The sequence below is a fragment of the Myotis nattereri genome (assembly GCF_964212035.1).
Source record: "Myotis nattereri genome assembly, chromosome: 16".
Taxonomy (NCBI): domain Eukaryota; kingdom Metazoa; phylum Chordata; class Mammalia; order Chiroptera; family Vespertilionidae; genus Myotis; species Myotis nattereri.
This window is the reverse complement of record NC_138091.1, coordinates 18387807-18413339: the sequence shown is the minus strand read 5'-3', so window position 1 is coordinate 18413339 and position 25533 is coordinate 18387807. Positions and strand designations below refer to the sequence as shown.

The 25533-nt window shown below is 47.4% G+C and overlaps 1 protein-coding gene across 1 annotated transcript in view; it reads left to right on the top strand.

Annotated features, from left to right (window-relative positions):
• The window catches only part of ZZEF1 (zinc finger ZZ-type and EF-hand domain containing 1), a 119899-nt gene extending 101798 nt beyond the window's left edge, over nucleotides 1–18101 (top strand). Inside the window, exons 45-55 of the mRNA XM_081110635.1 lie at nucleotides 1049–1240; nucleotides 2077–2177; nucleotides 3454–3589; nucleotides 3690–4049; nucleotides 6063–6206; nucleotides 7683–7851; nucleotides 8007–8105; nucleotides 8487–8652; nucleotides 12993–13146; nucleotides 13721–13792; nucleotides 15639–18101. Coding sequence (XP_080966761.1) covers nucleotides 1049–1240; nucleotides 2077–2177; nucleotides 3454–3589; nucleotides 3690–4049; nucleotides 6063–6206; nucleotides 7683–7851; nucleotides 8007–8105; nucleotides 8487–8652; nucleotides 12993–13146; nucleotides 13721–13792; nucleotides 15639–15719 — 1674 coding nt within the window. The 3' untranslated portion in view covers nucleotides 15720–18101. The remainder of the gene's footprint in view (nucleotides 1–1048; nucleotides 1241–2076; nucleotides 2178–3453; nucleotides 3590–3689; nucleotides 4050–6062; nucleotides 6207–7682; nucleotides 7852–8006; nucleotides 8106–8486; nucleotides 8653–12992; nucleotides 13147–13720; nucleotides 13793–15638) is intronic.
• Nucleotides 18102–25533: the final 7432 nt, after the last annotated feature.

Below are 25533 nucleotides of genomic sequence, written 5' to 3'. Positions count from 1 at the left end.
AACATATTAATGGATAACTTGGAGAGCATGTGAGCTCTTGTTCTTAGGAAATATTTTAAATTAAATTATTTTTTATTATTCAAACAATAGAACCATATTGCAGAAAATTTGAAAAATAGAAAAAGAAAAACTCTAAATTTTATCCCCAAACACAGCTACCTGTTTTTTTCCTCTGTATCTATGATAGATAGATAGATAGATAGATAGATAGATAGAGATTGCAAAATGAGCATGGTGTACAATAAATTGAGATCATATCATGGCCATTTTTCTAAGTTGCTAGTTTTCATAATCATGATTTTTAATGGCTGCGTATGATATGTGAAGGTAGATTTCAGTTTTTGCCATTAATGCTTCCTTGACCATATCATGAATATAACTTCTAACATATTTTACATTATTCCTCAAAGATGAGTTACTGGGTCAGAGACCAAACATTCCTATAGCTCTTTATGTAAATAACCATCTACCTTCACATACCATATGCAACCATTAGAAATGGTATTATGGCCGAAACCGGTTTGGCTCGGTGGATAGAGCATCATCGTCTTGCGGACTGAAAGGTCCCAGGTTCGATTCCGGTCAAGGGCATGTACCTGGGTTGCAGGCACATCCCCAGTAGGAGATGTGCAGGAGGCAGCTGATCGATGTTTCTAACTCTCTATATCTCTCCCTTCCTCTCTGTAAAAAATCAATAAAATATATTTTTTTAAAAAAGAGGTATTATGAAAACTAGCAACTTAGAAAAATGGCCATCAGATTCTCTCAGTTCACCAACATGCATTCTAAAAGCATGATATCAATTTACACGGTCAGTGACAAAGTTAATAAAGTTCCCTCATAGTTTTAGTTAGCATTTCTTTTATTATAAGTATAATTGAACATGTTTTGGTGTTTCTTTTCTAATTATACATTTTTTTGTGAATCCTGACATCTTTTAAAAAGTTAGGTCAAATATTTTCTACCCTTTAAGCATTAAGGATCTGGGTAATCTTCTCACCCACCACTCACTCACTTTCCTGCCCTGCCTGATTTTCTTTCGGTGTAGATCTTGTCCATCATGCTGTACTCCTCAAAAAAGGAGATCCACACTTTGGCTGAGCATGGAGACTTGGAGTCAGATGAGCGAGGGGACCAAGAGGAGGAGGTGGAACGGTCCGTCAGCAGCCCGAGTGAGCCAGAGCAGAAAAAGCTAGACCCCCTGGAAAGCCTGGATGAGCCCACCAGAATATGTTTCCTGGTATGTTCTTAGGTCATGGCGTGGCCCGAGGCAGGGACTTTAAGGGATGGATTCTCTTTGGCTTGGACTATGTGTTAGCCTCCACATCCTGAGAATCACTTTCTGCAGACTCAGTCTGTATTGTGCAGAACCATTGCAGAAGAATGGAAAGGCCCTTACAACAGTACTTCTTAACGTTTTTGGTTCATGGGCCCAAAACCTGTAGATCAGCTCTCCTGTAAAATACACATTGAAATATATATATGTACAATTTTGCATGTAATTTCCAACCCCATCCATAAACTCTCAGATGATAGTTCTTCCTCATAGTTTCTCAGACATACTGTCTTACTTTCCCTGGATAACCCACTCTTCCTCAGAATGATGTGAAAATGGGGGAGGGCATGAACTCAAAGGGTCTAATTATATGAAGAGTAAACAGTATGGGATGAATATCTGAAAAACAAGTACAGTTTTTTAAAAATCAAAAGTATAGGATACTTAGACTTATGCGCCAGTTATCAAACTTGAGTGCGAGGCAGTGACAGAGAAGCTAGCAATAAATACAGTGTGGTGGGTAGTTATTGATGTTAGCATTGCATTCTGTTGACGTATTTCTTTTGGTGTTTCTGTGTTTTATATTTTCCTTTGAATTTATAATAGTAATGCAAATTTTACAAATCCATGATTTAGGGTTTATAACTTTATATGCTCTAAGTACCCATATGGTGTTCTTAAATTATTACCTGTGGTAACTTTAGAACATAATAGTTTTATCACTTTTGAGTTTAGATGGTCAATAACGTGTTAAAGCACATTAAATTGTCTCTCTCCTACTGCCTCCCCGTGGCCTTCAGATGGCTCACGATGCCCTCAATGCCCCTCTGCACATTCTCCGGGCCATATACGAACTGCAGATGAAAAGGACCGATTCGTTCTTCCTGGAGGTCCAGAAGAGGTAAGGCTGTCTGGGTGCAGCTGAAGTGCGGTGAGTGTGAGAACATGCGAGGCAGGGCTGCGCTGACCTCCTGCCGGCAGGGTCTGGAGAAAAGCTCCCGACAGGCCCAGCGCTGGTGTGGCGCTGGTCGTCAGCGCTTCATGGAGGGATCTGAAAGCTGGCTGTGCTGCACTGCAGATCATCCTGAATTGTGTTGTATGTTCCTCTGGAAAAACTTCACATTTCTTAGAGGAAACTCATTATGGATGCAGGAATGGAGACAGACACCGAGGTTTCTCTCTTATGTCATCCCAGGGAACACACAGTGCAGAGTGGGACCTTCTTATCAAAAGTGTTGTTTTGTTTGTTTTTCACCACTGCATATTATACTCATTTTCGTTTTTTTCAAGAATTATTATACAGTTAACAATATATGCCTTTCTCTTGGGTAGGAAGTTCAGAGCTAGTTCTTGGGCCCAGCTCTTAAATTTGTGTAGAACTTTGCCTATTTGCAACTAATCCCCTCCTCTGTCCCCATATTCTAGTTTTGACTTCCTATTCTAATTTATATCCAATTCCAGTTTAATATTTCTTTTAATTTTTCATATTTCTGTTTTTCTATCTGTATTTATTCCAAATGGCCCCAAATCTTTTGTGAGATGCAGCAGGGTTGCATCGTGTAGGGCATAGCTGAAGCTGTTGTAGCTGAGACACCCAGAAATATCATAGGTCCACAAAGATAGGATTTGTTTTTGCTGTCATGGAACAGTCCGAGGTGGGCAGCAGTCGGGGTGAGTGGGCAGCCCTGCTCCACAAACGACCCTCTTTTGTTCTCACCCGTGTAGTCCAAGCTGGCTCACCCACACCACCTCTCTGTTCCAGCCCAGAGGAAAGGGGGAAGGTAGGGAAAGGAGCACGTTCTCAGTGCTGTTGTCTGAGGGTGGGCGCACATCACCTCACTGCCCTCCTGTTGGTAAGAACCTAGTCGCGTCACTCCATCTGACTGCAAAGGGTCCTGGGGACCACGTCTCCAGCTAGATGATTCTGTAGCTTGCTGAAACTCCCGGGAACTTTGTTCTAAAAGAAAGGAAAGATGGATCCTGAGGGACAGTTTGGATTCCCTGCCACAGGAATGCATGCACATCTGCGTGCACGAATAAATGAACACTGTGAATCTAGTTTGCAAAATATGGAAAGTCATGTAATTGTGAAGTAACATTTCTGATAAGTTTCACTGCAAGGTAAACTCTGGCCTGGCTATACCTTATGTACCCAGCTTTGTGCTCCTTCTCTTCAGGTTTGATGGCGATGAGCTCACCACGGATGAAAGGATACGGGCCCTGGCTCAGAAGTGGCAGCCCAGCAGGAGCCTGAGACTGGAGGAGCAGAGTGCCAAAGCTGTGGATACAGACATGATTATCTTACCGTGCTTGGTATGTTGCCTCCACTTGGAAAAAATGGTCTCTCCCTGACCCCACCCCACCCCTACTTGTGAAAAGGCAGGCCTCTGTAATGTGGTCTTTGGGTTTGCAGTCCCGGCCCACTCGCTGTGACAAGGCCACGGCTGAATCCAACCCCGTGACCCAGAAGCTGATCTCTAGCACGGAGAGTGAGCTGCAGCAGAGCTACGCCAAGCAGCGGCGTACTAAGAGCGCCGCCCTCCTGCACAAGGAACTGAACTGCAAGAGCAAGAGGGCAGTCCGGGACTACCTTTTCCGGGTGAATGAGGCCACAGCAATCCTGTACGCCCGCCATGTGCTCGCGTCCTTGCTTGCTGAGTGGCCTGGGCACGTGCCAGTGAGCGAGGACATCCTGGAGCTAAGTGGCCCCGCCCATATGACCTACATTTTTGACATGTTCATGCAGCTGGAAGAAAAGCACCGGTGGGAGAAGGTAATTAAGCAGGCCAAGCTGGGCACTCACCCCTCTCACTCCTCCTCTGTCTGGCCCTTATCTCCCCACCGCAGACCCCAAGTGTTTGAACAGCCTTCCTCCAGCAAGTGCCTTCCTGGAGTGAGCTCACGTGTGTGGCTGTAGGACTCCCCAGCAGGTGTGAATGCAACACAGGCAGGGTAGGGTCACTGTTGAACTCTCCCAACTACTGGCCTAGAGCTGAGCTCATAGCCGAGGACAGACTTGGTGCTCAGAGCGTTTGGAGAAATGATCCCATAAAACTTGTCTTTGCAGTTTTCCCTTTTTGTTCTCACACTTTCAAGTCTCTCTTTGATAGCCTGTCTTTTCTTGTGTTCCTAGCGTCTCACTTAGTGAGCCCAGGCACAGGTTAATTACAAGTCTGGTGGCCTGTTCCCATCCCACAGGAAACCTCCCAGGGCGGTTCGTGTCTTGTCTTTTCAACCATTGTTTCTAGAATGTCTGCCCCAGGTCAGACCGCTGCCAGCATTTGTACCTGTATTACATTGTGATCAGAGGTGAGGAAGTCAAGCGGGGAGGCTTCTCCAAGGCTTCCAGCTTCTGGGTGGCAGACATGGGGCTCACCAGGGCCTGTCTGTGCATCCTCTTAAGTCCAGTGCTCTAATTTAAAGTTCAGTTGTGACAGGTGGAGGCCATTTTTTATTTTCTTTTTAAATCAAATCTTCAACTTGGTCATTTTTTTAAAATTTTATTTTAGAGAAAGGGAAGGGGAGAGAGAGAGAGAAAACATCGATGTAAGAAAGAAACATTGATTGGCTGCCTCCCGCACACAGCTCAACCAGGGATTGAACCTGCAACCTGGGTATGTGCCCTGACTGGGAATGGAGCCCACCACCTTTTGGTGTACAGGACAATGCTCCAGCCAACTGAGCCACACCAGCCGGCTCAACTTGGTTTTTTAAAGGAGTGCTGGGTTAGCAATCCTTCACGGGTCTAAAACCATTTCTTCCACCTCCTGTTGGATCGAAATGAAGAGTTCACATAGCAGAAAATGGTCTATAACTCAGGAGGCCCAGGTACTGCCTACCGCTGAACTAGAGAGTTTTATCACCACCTTCCCAGTTTCCAGGTGCAAAAATCTTTAGTCACACTTGCTGCTGTCTTCTTCATCCCTGTCCTGTCCCCTTGCCATCCTCACCCCCTCATACACACACATACACTGTATGTGCAGATTCCTTAGGAAGTGAATTTATCCTCTAACCCAGGGGTGGGCAAACTTTTTGACTTGAGGGCCACAATGGGTTCTTAAACTGGACCGGAGGGCCGGAACAAAAGCATGGATGGAGTGTTTGTGTGAACTAATATAAATTCAAAGTAAACATCATTACATAAAAGGGTACGGTCTTTTTTTTTTTTTTAGTTTTATTCATTTCAAACAGGCCGGATCCGGCCCGCGGGCCGTAGTTTGCCCACGGCTGCTCTAACCCCTAATTTGCCACCCATTTCTAAGGCCTCTAGGTCCTTTCCCAACCTCAGAGCCTGGGCGTCACTGGCATGTTTGCTGTAGCCACATTTCTCATTTGGAAGTGAGAAAAGGGGGCATTTTGCCTCAGATAGTCCCTGTCTTGAACATGCCCTCCCCCCGTTCCTACCCCACAGAGCTGCTAATTCTGCACCTCACACTGGTCATTCATCCCGTTGTGCTGTCATTGTTTGTCTGCATGTCCATCCCCCTGCTGGGCTCGGGACTCTTCAGGGGCCAGGGCCATCTCTGACGGGTTCTGTTGGTTCTTTCAGACTCCCTTCAAGTAGTGTTGCTCTGAAGGCACTGCAGTGTCCTGGTTTTCAGCAAGAGCTCCTTCAGGGAGGCCTGGCCGCTGGGGTGGCTTGAGGGGCTGCGGTCAGGGTCCAGGATGATGCCAGCCCCTTCGGATGGGTGTTGGGTTGACATAGACCCTCCCTTCTTCCTGATGGAGCCGCGCCATGGCCCAGCCGCTGATAGGCCTTGATGTCCCCTGCCTTGTGTCCCGCCAGATCCTGCAGAAGGTGCTCCAAGGCTGCCGAGAGAACATGCTGGGGACCATGGCCCTGGCTGCCTGCCAGTTCATGGAGGAGCCAGGAATGGAAGTGCAAGTGAGAGAGTCCAAACACCCATATAACAACAACACCAACTTTGAGGTACGATCCAGGGTTGGCCAGGCTCGCCCAGCCTCAGGGCATGCAGCTGGCAGGACCCGCAGGGTTGCTGAGTAGCAAGAATCTCGTCAACTCCCACAGCAGGTCTTTCCTCTCCCGACAGCCCTGGCCAAGAAAGTGCTTCCTTAGTCTCAGCTGCAGTCAGAGATTCTGCACAACCAAGTCTTCCCTTCTCCTGACCTTGTTTGTATAGATGGGTCATCTGGCCCTGGGGGAGAGTGTTTTCCCTGCAGCAAGCTCCTTGGAGTGAATTCTTGGTATCTTCCAGCAGTGAGTCTGAGTTCAACCCTCACTCTACCTGTCTCCTGATGACCTGGCCACACCTTGGAGACTCCCACCGCTTTGTGTGATGACACAGAGCTGAAAAGCCTCATCGGATCCAGCCTTAACTTTGTACCCTGACAGGGGGAGATAGGAGTTTGGATGAGGCACATGTGGGAAGTCCTGTTAGTCTCACTGACTTAAAAATGTTCCTACATTTTTAAGGGACATTTGAAAAGGGCTTTGGCCCTTTTCAAAACGTTGGCGCTGTAAGTCATAAGCTTCTGAGGGGCCAGCACACCATAGCACCAGTGGTGGATGACAGAGAAACTCATGCTTGCTGAGATTTCCTTTTGCAGAGTGTAAACCTCCTCACTCTCTTCCTTCTAAGCCTCTTCTCTTCCTGTGTTCTTGGGTCCAGCCCCACTCCCCCAGCTCCGTGTAGGCACATCTGGTGAGCTACCCAGTCCTACCTCAAAGGGGATTGCCTATCTTCATCACCCCAACTCTCCTCTGGCTTCCTTCTTCTCATGCTGGCCTTGCCTCAGCCTGGCCTTGGTCACACCAGCTCTCAGAGCGATCCTTGCACAGCACAAACCTAAGGCTTTCTCCTGCTTACAATCTTTCCAGGGCTCCCCCTGCCGTCCAAAGCCTAAACGCCTTATTTTAGCACACCAGGCTTTCACTTCTGCTCCTGCCAGCCTCTCCAGGGTCACATGTCACCCCGTCCTCCATCCTTACCTCGCAAGAGTGTCCTCACGGAGTTCACCCTTTACCCAAGACACAGCAAGCTCCTTGCTGTTCCCTGAACATGCCAGACTTTCCAGAGCTGTTTGCCTGAAATGTAGCCCCGTATGGTCACATCCGCCTCTCACCTTGTCTCCTGCCATTCATTTCTTCTTGGCAGGCCCCTCCTCTCCTCTTCATTCTTGGCAACAACCTGAACATCCCTTCACTGGGACTCTCTTCTGCCCTCCCCGCCTTCTCCAGGTGAAGTCTGCCTGCCGTGCCCAGTCTGCACAAGTGTCGTGCCTGCTGTGCTTGCAGCCTTGTGGGTGCTTCCGTCCCAGCTAGACTGAGAGCTCCTAGAAGCAGGGCTCTGACTTACTCATTCCTACATTCGCAGTTTCAGGACTTGGCATGAGGTAAGCCCTCAGTAACTGACCAGTAACAAGTGTTCTCATTTCCCTTCCTTAGGATAAAGTTCACATTCCTGGTGCAATCTACCTCTCAATCAAATTTGATTCTCAGTGCAATACAGAGGAAGGCTGTGATGAATTAGCCATGTCCAGCAGCAGTGACTTTCAACAGGATCGACATAACTTCAGTGGGTCTCAACAGAAATGGAAAGATTTTGAGCTTCCAGGTATATAAATACTTGGTTTTATTAAACTTAATACTAAGAAGGGAAATTATTGGAGGATTTAAAATGGGGTTTATTATATTTCATCAGAAACCCCTCACTTGCCATTCCCTCTTACTGCAGTGTTCTGACCTGTCTCTGGTTCTTGTATGACACAGGAGATACTCTGTATTACCGTTTCACCTCTGACATGAGCAACACCGAGTGGGGCTACAAGTTCACTGTGACGGCTGGACACCTGGGGCGATTCCAGACAGGTGTGTGCTCTTCTCTTCCCCTGCACCATCCCCTGCCAGGGCCACTCTGAGGGTGTAAGTGCCATTGTGTCATTGATCTTCATTAAAATCACAGCAGGTACTTTTCTCTAAGACTTCCACAGATTTGTCTCGCAAACCCTACATGTGTTACTCTTGAATATGCTATATAGTTGGTTTGTTGTAAACCTGAATGGCCAGAGAGAAGAGCCATCTAAAAAAGATGTTTGTTCTCTTAGAATTTCCAGGGCATTTTTGCAAAAAAGGGGAAATAAAAATGTCCCTATGTTGCTTTTACAAAAGGCATAATTTCAGGGAACATTTAAATGATCAATTGTTTCATCATATTTATTAAAATATCTGTGTTTTGTGGGGCTTGCCTAGGATTTGAGATTTTGAAGCAAATGTTGTCAGAAGAAAGAGTTGTGCCGCACCTTCCCTTGGCCAAAATTTGGGAATGGCTGGTAGGTGTGGCCTGTCGCCAGACTGGTCATCAGCGACTAAAAGCCATTCACCTGCTTCTGAGGATTGTGCTGTGCTGCAACCACAGGTAAGCTGCCTTCTGGAGATGAGTCTCTTGCTAGGTGTTTGTATTGTGAATATCTCCTCCCACTTTGTGGCTTGCCCTTCCACTCATTTAGTGGTGTCTTTGGTGAAAAGAAGTTTCTAATTTTATTTTATTTTATTTTTTTTACTATATTTTTTATTGATTTTTTACAGAGAGGAAGGGAGAGAGATAGTTAGAAACATCGATGAGAGAGAAACATCGATCAGCTGCCTCCTGCACACTTCCTACTGGAGATGTGCCCGAAACCAAGGTACATGGCCTTGACCGGAATCGAACCCGGGGCCTTTCAGTCCGCAGGCTGACGCTCTATCCACTGAGCCAAACCGGTTACAGCTAATTTTATATATTTTTAAAATATATTTTTATTGATTTCAGAGAGGAAGGGAGAGGGAGAGAGAGATAGAAACATCAGTGATGAGAGAGGATCAGTGATCAGCTGCCTCCTACACACCCCCTACTGGAGATTGAGCCTACAACCTGGGCATGAGCTGTACTGTGACCTCCTGGTTCATAGGTTGATGCTCAACCACTGAACCACGATGGTCAGGCAGAAGTTTCTAATTTTAATGTCTTCCATTTTATTGATCATTGTAATGGTAGTGCTTTTGTTGTGCTGTTTAGGACATTTTTGCCTTACTTGGCAATGGGGTCATGAAGGTATTTCCTGTATGTTATCTTCTCAAAGCTTAATTGTTTTTTCTTTCACATTTAGATCTACAGTCAACATGGAATGAATTTGAGTGAATGATATGAAGTGTAGGGGCAGATTAGTTTTTTCTCACATGGATCTCTACTTGACTATAAGGACCACCTTTTCCCTCACCACACTCCAGGGCCATCTTTGTCACAGAGTAGGCATCCAATGTGCTTGGGTCTGCATCTGGTTTCTTTTGTTCCATTCGTCTTTTTTATTATGCCGGCACCACACTATCTTAAATCTGTAGCTTTATAACAAACTTACATATCTAGTAGTATACATCATCATCTTTAAAATTATCTTGGCTATTTTTAATCCTGCATGTCCATATAAATTTTAGAATTAATTTTTTCCAGATTTATTGAGGCAAAACTGGAAAATAAGATTGTAATATGTTTAAAGTATAGAACAGGATGATTTGATAGCTATATATATTGTGAAAGGATTCTGACCATTAAGTTAGCACCTCTCACTTCACAGTGTACAGGGTTCACTCTTCTCCACATCTTTGCCAGCATTTTGGACACTTAGCATATTAGCCTTTTATATATATAGATGGGGTGATATCTCATTGTGATTTGATTTGCATTTCCCTTATGATTAGTGATGTTGAGCACCTTTTCATATACCTGTTTGCCATTTGTGTTTCAAAAGAGGACATTCTGGCAACAAAGAACCGCTGCCACCAGGATACTTTGCCCATTTTTAAATTGGGTTATTTGGTTTTTTGTTACTGAGATGTATGAGTTCCTTATATATTTTTAATATTAGCCCCTTATCAGATACATGGTTTGGAGATATTTCTCTCTTTTAGTAGGTTGCCTTTTCAGTTTGTTGATTATTTCTTTTGCTATGCATAAGCTTTTTTTTTTTTAAGTTTTAAATTGATTTTAAGGTGAGAGCAAGCGATACATCAATGTGTGAGAGAGAGATCATTCGGTTGCACCCCGACTGATCTAGGATTGAACCCAAAACCTAGGTATGTGCCCTGACCAGGAATGGAACCTTCTGGTGCACAGGATGATGCTCCAACCAACTGAGCCACACAGGCCAGGGCTGTGCATAAGCTTTTTAATTTGATGTAGTCCCACTTGTTTATTTTTGCTTTTGGTGTCAAATCCACAAATCATTGACAAGACCAGTGTCAAGGAACCTAGCCCTATGCTTTCTTCCAGGAGTTTTATAGTTTCAGGTCTTACATTCAAGCCTTCAATCCATTTTGAGTTGATTTTTATGTATGGTGTAAGATAGGGGTCCAACTTCATTCTTTTGTATGTGGATGTCTAGTTTTCTCCATACCATTTATTTAAGAGACTATCCTTTTCTCATTGCATATTCTTGACACCTTTGTCAAAAATTAATTGACCAATGTGCATGGGTTTATTTCTGGGCTCTCTTTTCTGTTCCATTTATCCATATGTCTATTTTTATGCTAATACCATTCTGTTTTAATTACTATAGCTTTGAAATATAGTTTAAAATCAGGAAGTATTATACTTCTAGCTTCTTCTTTCTTAAGATTGCTGTGGTTATTCAGGGTCTTTTGCAGTTCTACTGACTTTTAGAATTATTTTTTCTATTTCTGTGAAAAATTCCATTAAATGTTTGATAGGGATTACATTGAGTCTGTAAATTCTTTGAATAGTATGAACATTTAAACTATATTAATTCTTTCAATTCATGAACACATTATCTTTCCATTTCTTTGTGTCTGCAGTTTCTTTTGCCAATGTTTTATAGTTTTCAGTGTACAGATCTTTCACCTTCTTTCTTAAATTTATTCCTAAGTATTTTATTCTTTTTTATCCTGTTGTAAATGGAATTGTTTTAATTTCTCTTTCTGATAGTTCATTGTTAGTTTATAAAAACACACTTGATTTTTCTCTATTGATTTTGTATACTGTAACTGTACTGAATATATTAGATCTAACAGTTTTTTTGGCAGAATCTTTAGGGTTTTCTATATATCATATCATGTCATTTGCAGATAGAGACAGTTTTACTTCCTTTTTAATTCTGATACCTTTATATCTTGTTCTTACCTAATTGCTTTGGCTTTTTCTTGCCTAATTGCTTAGGCTATGACTTCCAGTATTGTGTTGAATAGAACTGCTAGAGTGGGCATCCTTGTCTTGATCCTGATTATTTTATTTTATTTGTTTATTTTTTCATTGATTTCAAAGAGGAAGGGAGAGGGAAAAATAGAAACATCACTGATGAGAGAGAATCATTGATAGGCTGCCTCCTACACACTCCCTACCAGGGATCAAGCCTGCAACCTGGGCACGTACCCTTGACCAGAATCGAACCCAGGACCCTTCAGTCCACAGGCCAATGCTCTGTCCACTGAGCCAAACCAGCTAGGGCCTGATTTTTTATTTTTATAGATAACACACATGCATGCACACATACCCTTCTCATCTGATGGAATTTTGATTGATACTTTAAATCAGTTTGAGAGAATTAAGATTTTTATACCATTGCATTCTCTAATCCTCTATTATTTAGATCTTAGTAATGTTTTATAGTTTCCTATGTAGAGGACTTATACAACATTTTCTTAGATTTATTCCTAGGTATTTAATGTTTTTGATGGTATTGTAATTGTTATTTTAAATTTTTATTTTTAATTGTTTTTACTGCTATATAATTAATTTTCATGTATTGCCTTTGTCTAGTGATCTTGCTCTATTTGTTAATTCTATGAGTGTATAGGTACGTTATTCAGCACACGGCCATGTTATTTATAAATAATAAGTTTTATTTCTTCCTCTCAATCTATAGAAACTCTTTTTGCCTTTTTGCACTAGCCAGGACTTTCTTTCTTTCTTTTTTTTTTTAATATATTTTATTGATTTTTTACAGAGAGGAAGGGAGAGGGATAGTTAGAAACATTGATGAGAGAGAAATATCGATCAGCTGCCTTCTGCACGCCCCCTACTGGCGATGTGCCTGCAACCAAGGTACATGCCCTTGACCAGAATCGAACCTGGGACCCTTGAGTCCGCAGGCCGACACTCTATCCACTGAGCCAAACCGGTTAGGGCAGGACTTTCAATAGAATGTTGAATAGAAGTGAGGATTGAAGACTTAATTGTTTTATTCCTCATCTCAGAGGGAAGGTTTTATTTATTTTTATTTTTAATTTTAATTTTAGAGAGAAAGAGAGGGAGAGAAACAGCAATTTATTGTTCCACTAATTTATGCATTTATTGATTGGTTCTTATATGTGCCCTGACCAGGGATTGAACCCACAACTGTGGTGTATTGGGATGACACTCCAACCTAGAGCCATACCAGCCAGGGGCTCCACCTAACATTTCACTTGAGATTTTTTTCAGTCATTGGAAGTTCTCTGTAACAGCCATTTTTAAAGATGTGCAGTTGATTTACATGAATGTGCTTCAGGATCTCCTGTTTCCGTGCTGTCTTGTTTTGAAGTTTAGGTTCTGCCCCTTTCCTTATTTGCTGGTGAATATTTTTGACTCTTTTAGGAAGAGGGGGAGTGGGACTATCCTGTAATGATTTTACTAGATGTGGGGAAAGAGGGTCAGAGTTGCAGTTCCTGTTACCTACCATCTGTCTGATGTGGTGCTCAGTAAACCTACCCCATCTCCTCCCACAGCGACCTCTGTGACCTTTCGCTGTTAAAGCCCCTGTGGCAGCTCTTCACCCACATGGAGTACAGCCTGTTTGAGGACGTGACACAGCCGGGCATCCTCCTCCCCCTGCACCGCGCCCTCACTGAGCTCTTCTTCGTCACCGAGAACCGCGCCCAGGTGAGGGTCCGGCCCTGCCTCTACCTTGGCACAGCGCTGCCAGGTGCTTTTTCTCCCTCTGCTGCCCAGGGCAGGAGAGTAGGACTCAGATCACAGCCCCATCCCCAGCCCTGGTCTCAGCTAACCTGCACAGGGAGGTACAAGTGGCCCAAGTGTGAGGCCCTCACCACCTCAGTCCAGGCAGCACTGAGATTGCTTATTTTTCTAGGCCTAAGGCCAAGGGAAACTGGCTTGGATCAGCCCTTGACAACATTGAGTTTTGGAAAATAAAACGGATGGGTTCTTTCTTCTTCCTTTTCCCCCTCTACTCAGCACAATAGACTTATTAATGTGAGAGATGAAAGGGCCTTTCAGAGTTCTTGAGCTTACCCCCCTCCTTTTATACATGAGGAGGGAGGTCGCTGCCCCTCCGTCACCCTGGGCAGAGCCCCCTGGAACTAGGCACCCGGCTTCTCCCGGTCCAGCTCCTTCCGGGCTCTTGGGTGAGGGGCCAGCAGAGCGAGCACCGATTTCTCACCCGAGGCTTCTGTGGTTGGGTGGGTGTCTGTTAACGCTGCACGTGCTCTCCCCACAGGAGCTCGGCCTGCTGCAGGATTACCTGCTGGCCTTAACCACCGACGACCACCTTCTCCGCTGTGCAGCACAGGTACTCTCCCACCTCGCGCTGGCCCTCGTGCTGCCTGCCCGTGGCGGCTGTCCCCATCACCGTGGCCAGGACAGAGAGCCTGTGCTTGTGGCCTGAGTACAGAATCCACCCAGGATTTACACGGAGCTCTGTTCCCACTCAGTCACTTCCTTCAGCGTCTGAGAGGGCGGTCCAGCCCCATCTATCAGTGTCGTCCGTATTAAACTGTGGGGTCAGAAGACACTAGCAAGAATTTGTGTCTTTTAAACCAAAACAACCAATGCCTTAAATTTACAGTTTGGCTGGTCCCTGAAGTTTCCATAGAGTTAGATTGCAGATATTTTGGGATGTAACTTTCTTTCCTAGGAGAACTCTCTTCTGACAGCTGTTTGGTCTCAGGATCCCTTTTCACTTTTAAATTATGGAGGATCTCAAACAGCTTTTGTTTATGTGCTTTATATATATACATATATATTGAAATATACCATTGGAAATTAAATTAGATTTGAAATTTAGAAATTAAGACAAAAATTTTAAACATTTATTATCAATTCATTTAAAAAATAATAAACCCATTCCATGTTCACATGAGTAGCCTGTTTGGTGAAAATGAGAGGGGTGGCGTTGTGTTCCATGTCTGAAAATCTCTTTAACATCTGCCTTAATAGAAGACAGCTGGAGTCCCATGTCTGCTTCCACCTGTTATATTACCACACATTAGCCTCTGGAAAACTCCACAGTGTACTTGTGAGAGTATGAAAGTGAAAAGGGCAAAACCACGTCTTAGTATCACCGTGGAAATTGTTTTTGCTATGTGGAGCCCCGGAAAGCGTCTCAGGAACCCGCAGGCCCCACATCCCATTCTGAGAAGCTCAGGCTCAAACTCCTTGAACCTCATAGAGCATGTGGCCCAACCCCTGCAGGGGACAGATGGGACACTGAAGCTCAGAGGAAGGGGAGATGCCCAGGGTCACACCTGAGTGGGCTCTAGCTGGGACTCCCAGCCAGAGCTTCCCCCTGCCCTGCCAATGTTTTTCAGCGAACCCTTCCTCCTGCAAGAAGGGTCAGATGCCTGCTTAGAAGCAGGGGTCCCCCGTCAACTGTGGAAGTGCTTGTGTGAATTCTCCTGAGACCTGTAGGCAGAGTGAAACCTCTTAACGGGCGCCCACTGCACTGCCACCACCCCCCCTGGTTGCATGATACAAAATGAAATTTAGACATTTAACCGTTTGGGCACTGAAAGCTGAACATTGCATCTCTGTGGGCTCCTCCCTCTTGCCTGTGCCCGTGTCCCGTCTCCTCACCCTGTTTCTGACCTTCCCATGGCCCATCCACTTGGCTGGGCCAGTGCCGCCTCCTCCCCCTGCCTGCCGCCTCTTCCTCTCCTGGCCAGTCCTCCACTCCTGCTCCCTGAGCTGGAAGACCAGCCTTGACCTGGCTCTACAGCATCCACCTCCCCGGCCCCTGCCCAGCCCCCCCCCCCCCCCCAGCACTGCTTCCTGGGTCCCCAGCACTGGCTTCTGTTTCTTCCCTTTTGCACCTTTGTGCTGCTTCCTTCCCTAAAGACCTTTCCCAGGGCCCCGCAGACAGTGTCCTCTGTCCCCTGAGCGCCCCCCAACCTCCGCACTGCGTTCCCCTTGCCCCTCAGGACAGTGACGATTTCTACCTTATGTTTGGAGTTCTCATGTGGTCTCAGTAGCTTTTGTCTCTTGCTCTAGTCTGTGTTCCTTCAGCTGAGGGGAACCATACCTGGCTCATGTCTTCCTCACCCCGGCCCCGCAAGAGCTCAGCTGAGGGTCTTGCTCAGCCAGCACTTAGTGAACCGAGCAGGGATGGGTCTTGACACTGGCACTGACTCTCTCCACAGGCTCTGCAGAACATCGCTGCTATCAGCCTCGCCATCAACTACCCAAACAAGGCAACCTGCCTCTGGAATGCCGACTGCTAGCTCCTGGGAGGCCTGCATGGAACCAGCGAATCTGACCCCGGGGTTTTAGAGCAGAAATCTAAACTCATTCAGGAAAATCCCTGCAGCGCCAGCGCCTGGCTTTCCTTGAGCTCCACTTCTACTCCGATCAGATTGCCCAACAGGCTGGACACCGGCACGGACTGTAGCACGTGAGGATAAGCACAGCAGTGCAGCACCACCCAGAGCGGGTGTCAGAGTCGCTCTCTCCAGGTCTGTCTCGGCTGAGCTGGAGCTGCCTGCACGTGCCCTCCGGGTGAAGACCCGTCTGCAGAGCCGCCTTTCTCGGCAGGGCCCGCAGCGGCGGCCTAGGAGCGCTTCTCTTGCTTTAGCTTTCTGAGACTGGGCCATCCCACCTGAAATCAGTGAGAGCCCGCCTGCCACCACCCGGTTCCCAGCAGTTAGTACGGGGCCAGGTGCTGCGCCAGCTCCCTAGCCAAGGCCGTCCCAGAGAAGTCCTCGGTGGGAACATAGGAGAACATGTGCCCTGGGAACAGCACAGGCCGCCCGAGGGCGTCTGCTCATGCTCCCAGCGCATCCAGGTTTTTTCAGTTGTTTTAACATATTTTTGTTTTTAGAACAGAACTGCACTGCCTCCCTGAGAGGGCATCAGGAGAGTGGCCAGTGGCCCAGGCACTCAGGCAAACTGGTTTGTGTGAAAGCAGCAGAACTAAGGAATCTCTTTAGTTTCTGTGCCTGAAAAGACCTGAAATGTCACCAGAGGATCTTATTTTGGAAGTCACACAAACAAGCAGACCCAATGATTTTCTTTCTGCTCCACGGCCACAGGAACTCATCACACCCCTCGGAGCTCTGCGCAGTCACTTGGCTGTCACTTGTCCAGCAATAACTACATTCGTTCCAATGAATGCTGTTTCCATTTTTCTTTTTATGGTTGTAGTCTTGCCCTGAAGTGCTGATTATTACTCTTTCCAAAGCCACGCTCTGGAGTGTGAAGCTGGATTGGCATGCGGAACGTATGTAAGCCTCAGTGGGACTTGTGGGCATAAGGAATGCCTGAGGCTGCTGCCATTTAAGGGCTGGTGTCTGGGCCTGAGCACGTCCCACATGCGGGACCAAACCCCAGGCAGGCTGGTCGTAGCCAGGGCCTAGGTGAGCAGATCAGCACAGCTGTGGCCTCCGAAGCCCCTCTGCAGGCTCCACAGGTGTCCGCATAGGAGAGGCCAAGGCTGCGGGTCCCGGGAGGGCCTTCCTGCACGGGCACTGCTGCCTTCTGGCTCTGGAGGCCCAAGCGTAGCAACCTTCTGCAGCCCAGCTCTCCATCTTCAGCCAGGCCCAGCTGCGTGTGGAGCCGTGTGGAAGGGAGAATTAAAACGGATGGGGCAGGTCCCGAACTTGGTGACTTGAGGCTCATCACCCTGACCTGGTCTCCCGTGGTGTTGGGATGTGGTGAGACAGGCGCTGCCAGCTTGGTAGAAACCCTTTCTCCTCTTTTGCTCTGCCTGCATTCCCAGAGGAGGCCCCACGCTCCGTACACCCAGACCCAAGTAGGAGTCACAGTGAGGAGGGAAGTCACAGGACAAAGAGGTCCCCACCGCGGGCTCAGACTCACTGACGGACTCCCTGCCTGGAAGACAGACAAGCAGATGGTGCCACTCACTGCTTAACCTCGCTACGCCACCCACAGCCCTCCCGCCTCAGACTGACGCGTGGTGGAGTGGGCAGGTGTCACACCCTCATGGCAGTTGCCACCAGCTTTACCCCCTTGCTCCCATCAGGAAGATACGTTGTAAATAAACACTGGACTCCTCATAGCTTCTCTCTATACACCACCCTTGCTATTCTGGTCTCTTTAATTTGCATAGAACAAGCCTAAGTTTTCCCTTCAGACACAACTGCTTCTCTCTCCTGGCAGGGCCCTCCTGGCCCAGCATCCCTGCATCCCGCTCTGCCTCTGCTTCCAGCCAGTAGGTGGCGCTGCCGAGCCAGGCCCTGCTCTCCTGGCCCTCATGACGCTGGTGACTCCCTCGGCTCCTGGTCCCCAGTCGGTGCCAGCAGTATCTGAGAGAACAGATTTCCATGAAGACCAACACCCCTTTGACTGCCTGGAATGAGATAACACTGGCAGGAATAAAGGTGTTGTGGAAACATGTGCCTAATCTATAAAGAAATTTCTGCTCCAAATCATGTATAATGAACAAACAGACACTGTTCCTAATGAGGAGTGACTTATTTTCATCATCGTTTTTAATTTGTTTTCTTACGGGTTTACGATTTTGAATTTTTCCTATTTGGTTGAAAGAATGAATTTTGATTATATGAGCTGCGTTCAGCCTGTAAAAAGGATGTTAAGTTGTGGTTAAATATGCAAATGAAAAGAAATATATTGTACAAATTCTATATAAAAAAGTAACGTGTGTGGGCCTTTTTTCTCCATCCCCTTCTTCTGCCCCTCTTGTAAACATTATCCAGTTTCTACAAAGCCCCAACTGATGGAATTTCTGGAATCTCAAGGCCTGGGGTTGAAAGAAATCAGAAAGTTCTAGGCCAGCAGTTCTCAACCTGTGGGTCGCGACCCCTTTGGGGGTCGAACGACTCTTTCACAGGGGTCACCTAACACCATCGGAAAACACATATATAATTACATGTTGTTTTTGTGATTAATCACTATGCTTTAATTATGTTCAATTTGTAACAATGAAAATACATCCTGCATATCAGATACTTACGATTCATAACAGTAGCAAAATTACAGTTATGAAGTAGCAACGAAAATAATTTTATGGTTGGGGTCACAACATGAGGGACTGTATTCAAGGGTCGCGGCATCAGGAAGGTTGAGAACCACTGTTCTAGGCTCCGGGCTGCACTTCCCACCACACCTCACTAAGCCTTGACCCCAGCCCTGCAGGGGACGCCCCTGCTTCCTGGGTGGTCCTTTCTGCACTTGCGACTCTCCCCAGCCCATCCCCACCACCCGCCTGCCCATCCTTCATCTCTTGGAGACACAGGACACAGCCTGTAGCCGTGAAGATGGCCGGGGGCCAGTCCCTGGGCCTGCTGCCCCTCCAAGGACGGGCTCGCCTGCCTGCCCTTGCTTCTCACTGACCCCAGGGCTGGCATCTGCCTCCCCTTGAGCCTCATGCTTGTTCCCCGTTCACTTGCCTGGTTGGCCACCCACCGCTCTGCTCCCTGCGCAGCCGCGTTCCCGATGCTGAGGGCCGTCTCTTGGAAACTAGAGAAGATAGACTTTTTGGTGGGGCCTGGACTTAACCAACCTCATGGCCTGTCATCATCTGCCTGCCACGTCCTCCTAAAGCTCCCAAACTGCCTTCCGAGGAATCCTGGGCAGGGGCCGGGGCCCAGCCTCAGCCCTCACCACCCCCGAGGCCAGAGAGAGTTGGCTGAGCGTGAGACTCAGCAAACCGGTGCTCCCAAGGTTGCCGGTGGAATGAGACCCTCAGAGTCACAGGAAGGCATTCCAGGGGCCCACGGGGAGGGTAAGATTGGACGGTTAGGTTCATTATAGAAGCAAAATTAAAGGACAGTCCTGGGCTCAGCCTTGTCCCGCTGTGAGTGAAGTCCAGCCTTGTTTCCACCAGCCCAGGAACAGCCGGCTTCCAGGAATCCTGTGCCGTCACTTCAGTCAGGTCAGTCCCTGTCACCTCCTGCTGCTGAGTCTGTGTCCCTGGCGGCGGCACCTCATCGGGCGCTCTGGGCCCGCACTTGGAGTCGGTGCGGCTGCCGTCCCGGTCCCAGTCCCCGTCCCGGGGGCTGCTAGGACCCCAGGCTGCTATGGAGTGAGAACGTGAGAAAGAGCCGGGTGTGAATGTTACTGAGGGAGAAAAAAGGGGCCTTACCTGTGTTAGGCTGATTTTACTCTCTCGAGCTTGGGAAGAACTAGGCGCTTTTTCAAACTAACCAATCGACTTCCCAGCCTTTCCCAGACTCTTGTTGGGTCCTTCCCCTAACCAGGCCATTTCTAGGTCTTCCGGGGTTCTGTGTCCCTATCCAATCCAACCCTTTTCCCAGGCTCGCCTGACAGGCCTTTATCGTTTCACCATCTCTTCTCTTACTGCTCCGTGCCTCAGAGTGGAGGGACCTGCCCCTGTGCTTCCACTGCGCATGAGCTCAGCAGAGGAATTCCTCCTGCTGGTTTATCTTTCCCTCCACAATGACCCTTGGTGACCCTTCCTGGGCCTGAGGCAGTGGTCCCCGGGGGGCCTGAGGCAGTGGCCCCGGGGGGCCTGAGGCAGTGGTCCCCGGGGGGCCTGAGGCAGTGGTCCCCGGGGGGCCTGAGGCAGTGGTCCCCCGGGGACCTGTGAAGGCTGCAGTTCCCTCGTGACCAGGCTCGGTGTCTGCTGCGGGTCCTCAGTTGGTTACGATTAATAATGTTGATTCCCTTTGCTCCCTTCCTTTATGAATATCTAGCTACACCAAGGCCTGTGCAACCCCCAAGTCTCCCTCTAGGACAGGGGCCATTTGAATATTTATAACATCATTCGTGGGTCATACAAGATTATCAACTTAAAAATTATCCTGCATATTTGCACATTTAATTAACTCCTGATGTCTTGGCAGAGCCTGACCAAATGGTTTTGCGTGCGTTACACGGGCCCTCGGGCCTGACGCCCCCCACCCCTGCTGTAGGACTTGGTGGTAACATTTTCACCCGCCCCTCCCCCCCCATGGGCCTGCGCACACTGGGCCTTGCGTCTGAAAAGTTGGTCTGGAGAAGCAGGCCGTTTGCTTTGTGTGAGCCCAGTGCTTCTGGCATGACTGGCTCTCTGCTTGGCTAGAAAGCAGGACCAGAGCTGCTGAAGGTGTCCCGCGGAGACTGACCCACACACAGACAATAGAAGGTGGCAGAGGTCAAAGTCAATGGAAGGGAAACAGTTCAACCAGCCCCTCACTTGAGAGGGACGAGCTGTGAGAGGTCAGCTTGGGAAATGCACAAGAAGTGGCAGAGCCAGACCAGCTCAGGTCTCCTGATGCCCAGCCACAGGCTGTCCCCACCGCGTGCACGTGCCCGTTCACTCAACAGATCAGCAGTGTGCGAGGTGCTGGGCCTCCTGGAAACCACCTGGTTAAACACCCAGGCTCTCCGAGTGAGGGTGGACCCTCACAATCTAAACACGGCCCAGGGTGCGGGTGGTGCCCCTGTCTCACCACCTGCCCTTTCCCACCCACGCCCTTTCTTCCCTGCTAGCGGATCCAGAGTTTGCAGGTGGTGACTGGAAGTACTTTAATCCCAGGAAAGTCAGGACCAACTAGCTCCTGAGGAAAGTCATGCTTGCCTCAGGTCCCCCTCGGTAATACTGAACACTTGCCGGATGCTCGCTTTCCCCGCCCTGCCTGCCGTCAGCGTGCCTCTGGGGCCCAGATCTGGAAAGAGTTAAGCTGAGGCCCAAGCAAGCGAGCAGAGGGAGGCTCTGCGGAAGGGGTGTTGCCTGGCCCCTACTGCTCCCTTTGCCTGCTGTCAGAGCGGGATGCTTGGCACTCCCACTGCAATCTTGCCACCAGCACGGGAAACCATGAGGTTGTGGGAGCAGGAGGAAGAGGGTCTGACTCCTTAATTGTGACATTTGAGCACTGATTGACCCCTAGAACTGTCCGCCTCCAGGTGTAGTGGGGGGGGGGGGGGGGGAGAGAGAGAGAGAGAGAGAGAGAGAGAGTCATTCTATGTTGTTGGTTATTTCTTACCGCTGAAAGTATTTCTAACCCAAATTTATGCAACCATTTGGCTCCAAAAGGCTGAAAAAATGTCATAGTTCCCTGTCTCATCACATCACAATGAACAGTACATGGAAAAGCAAATATGTAAAAGTTTCTGAAATGAACAAAAAAACCCTCTTAACAATGTCCATTCAAGCCACTGATAGCATTAAGCTGCAGGCATTACCAAGTTGTCCGTTTTTTAAAACCAATAACCTCTGGATTTATAATAACCTATGGGTATGAGTTCAGAGTCCACACAGCAGCTCCACTTCACAAAATTACCACGCGTTACGTTTTGTTGTAACGTCTTTCTTGTCTGACTGTGTGCCTTCAGCAGACTGGCGTTTCTTCATAGACTTTACTCTCCTCCTTTCTAGGGTTCTTGCACACCAGCTGTGCTCGCGTTCAGTGAGTTCTGCCCCAATTCCCTGGGTCTTCTTCCGCTGCAAGTGAAACCCACTCCAAACTAACTTAATTTGAAAAGGGAATTGATTGACTTCCAAAGCTGAAAATCCCTAGAGTTGCATCTGGTTCCAGATCCGGGGGCTCGTGATGCCAGGTCAGTCTATCTGTCTCTTCCTCTCCATCTCCCTCCTCCCCTTCCCCCCTCCCCGCCCCCACTCTGCTTCCCGGTTGGGCTTTAGCGAAGGTGAAGGTGAAAAGCCAGGTGACTAGCCTCAGCTCCCTTTCCGCCTGACTGCTGACCCCACAGTCCCCGTGAGGCTTCGCTAAGGTGGTAACTGATGTTTCCTCGCTATGATTTAACTTCACGTTTTAAAAACGACTTGGGAGACCCATGAATTTTCAGGCTGTCATCCCAAAACTGCTGAGCAGCACAACATCCATGACAACGGGGCAGAAGATGTGCCTGGGAGATCCCCACACACCCCTGTGAGTCACGGCAACATCTGCTCAACCCCTCACTACCCTGCCGGGCGAGATGCCCCCAAATGTGGGGGAGCTCACCCATGCGTGAGCGCAGAGATTTCCTCCACAGGGTCGGAGCGAAACATCCCCAAATGACCAACTCAGAACCAGAAAGGTTACATGGAAAAGAATGTGCACAAGTGTCTTGAGCAGATACACACAGACAAGCAGGGCCATTAGTGTTAGGCAAGGCAATTCAAGAACAAAAAATTAAACTAGACCAAAAGTCATTTTATGTTTGAATATTTTCTATAAACAGTATACTTTGCAATAAAAAAACACTTTTCACCCTGGCCAGCGACCACAACAGTTAGAGCGCCGGCCTGCACACCAGAGGGTTGCGGGTTCTATTCCCAATCAAGGGCATGCACCTGGGCTGCAGGTTCCATCCCGGTCCTGGTCGGGGCACATCTCGGTGGCAACCAATTGCTGTGTCTCTCTCAGATTGATGTTTCTCCCTCTCCCCTCCCTCCCTTCCACTCTCTCTAAAAATCAATGGACAAAATAACCTCAGGGGAGGATTAAAAAAATAAACAAACAAACAAAAAACACTTTTCTGCAGCAAATCCCACAAGAAGTTACATAAAGCAAAAATTGCTAGAAATGTGTGGAGAATTGGGCAAACTTAATAGCAATGGGAAGTAGCATCTTTCTCAATTGCTAGCAGGTTATTTGAAAGGATGAACGGCAGAGTTGTAAGGAAGCCTGTATGACAAAGCTCCCCTGCTCCCCAGCTGGAGGGGTGAGCAAGTAACCAGTCCTTACGGCCACACAGGTGATCGGCCCAGGCGTGAACACCTGACCCAAGTTAGGGCAACCAGGTCCTTTTGGAGATTCGGGTTTGAGGAGCCCAAGGCTGTGGTGCCCCCTGGGTCTGAGGAATTATGGAAAGTCGGGGCTGGTGGTCATGCTGAGCCATGCTGAGTAAAGGGAGCCCACCTCCGCGCGGATGTTGGCGATGAGGAGAGAGGTACAATAAACCTCCCAGCGTAGAGTAGCTTCCTGTTACCTTCTTCCGTCCAAGCCCAGCTCCGGTTCCTGCATGTCATTTCTGTGAGAGCCCCCTCCTTACTTGTTGATGTGAGTGGGCTTTCAATACATATTTTTAAAGCAGAACTTTGATCATGAAAATATTCTCAAATAGTTAGTGGGGATGGAGGGACAGCATGGTGAATATACTAAAAATTACTGAATTGCGTTCCTTTTAAAATGGTAAATTTTATGTTACGTGAATTATATCTCAATAACGAATTTAAAGCAGAAATTACATGCCATATGTTTGCTAACGGCTGTTATTAACAGATGTTATTAACAAAAGGTTTAGAAATCCAACCACCAGAAAAAGGGAAGTCCAGGTCTTTCTTTGGTGACAAAAGGAAGTCCAAACTGCAATTACACAGTATTTTGAAGTGAATGACAGTGAGAAAACATAAAAGTTGCGTGTGTGTGTGTGTGTGTGTGTGCATGTGTGTAGTGGGGGTGGGCAGAGTTTTATTCAAGGAAATCATAACTATAAGTGCATTTTTTTCTTTTTTTAATTAAATCTTTATTGTTCAGATTATTACATTTGTTCCTCTTTTTCCCCCCACAACTCCCCTCCACCCAGTTCCCACCCCACCCTCCGCCCTTACCCTCCCCACCCACTGTCCTCATTCATAGGTGTACGATTTTTGTCCAGTCTCTTCCCGCATCCCCCTCACCCCTTTCCCCCCCAAGAATAGTCAGTCCATTCCCTTTCTATGCCCCTGATTCTATTATAATCACCGGTTCATTCTGTTCATCAGATTATTTATTCACTTGATTCTTAGATTCACTTGTTGATAGATGCGTATTTGTTGTTCATAATTTGTATCTTTACCTTTTTCTTCTTCTCCCTCTTATTAAAGGATACCTTTCAGCATTTCATATAATACTGGTTTGGTGGTGATGAACTCCTTTAGCTTTTTCTTATCTGTGAAGCTCTTTATCTGACCTTCAATTCTGAATGATAGCTTTGCTGGATAAAGTAATCTTGGTTGTAGGTTCTTGCTATTCATCACTTTGAATATTTCTTGCCACTCTCTTCTGGCCTGCAAAGTTTCTGTTGAGAAATCAGCTGACAGTCGTATGGGTACTCCCTTGTAGGTAACTGACTTTCTTTCTCTTGCTGCTTGTAAGAGTCTCTCTCTGTCTTTTGCTCTTGGCATTTTAATTATGATGTGTCTTGGTGTGGTCCTCTTTGGATTCCTTTTGTTTGGGGTTCTCTGCGCTTCCTGGACCTGTAAATCTATTTCTTTCACCAGGTGGGGGAAGTTTTCTGTCATTATTTCTTCAAATAGGTTTTCAATATCTTGCTCTCTCTCATCTTCTGGCATCCCTATAATTTGGATGTTGGTATGCTTGAAGCTGTCCCAGAGGCTCCTTACACTATCTTCGTATTTTTGGATTCTTTTTTCATTTTGCTTTTTCTGGTTGGGTGTTTTTTGCTTCTTTGTATTTCAAATCTTTGACTTGATTCTTGCGATCCTCTGGTCTGCTGTTGGGAGTCTGTATAATATTCTTTATTGCAGTCAGTGTATGCTTAATTTCTAGTTGGTCCTTTATCACAACATCAAGGGTCTCACTAGATTTCTTGAGGATCTCACTACATTTATCGGCGGTCTCACCAGTCTTTTTGAGGGCCTTACTAAATTTATCGGCGGCTTCTAGACAGTTCTTGAAACACCTTAAAAGTGTGGTTTTGAACTCTATATCCAGCAGTTTTCTTTCCTCCATTTCTGTCATATATGTCCTGTTTCTTTGTCTCCGCATTTTTTATGCTTTCTTGGTGCACCCCCTTGTGGTCTTTATGCACCGTCTTGTTTTAGTTAAGCCTTGATTGTTGTAGGTAATACTGGGGGGGATTTGACCTCCTGGCCAACTGGCTGTGAGAATCAGCTGTGTCTGCAGTGGGAGAACTTCTGTCCTGATCTCTAGGGAGGTGCTAATCTAGCCTCTGCCTGAAGTTATCCAGCAAATGCCTGCGTGCAAGGCTTGGGCGGGGCGGGTCCCAGGGGATCAACAGGGCTGGCGGAGCGAGCAGTTATGGCTGCTCTCAGTCCTGCCTTCAGAGACTCTGCCTCTCAGAGTCCCAGCAATTGCTGCAAGTACCTCGGAGAGAAAGCTGCCCTCGAGTTCCGACCAATGCCAGACAGTCCCGCTTCTCCCATAT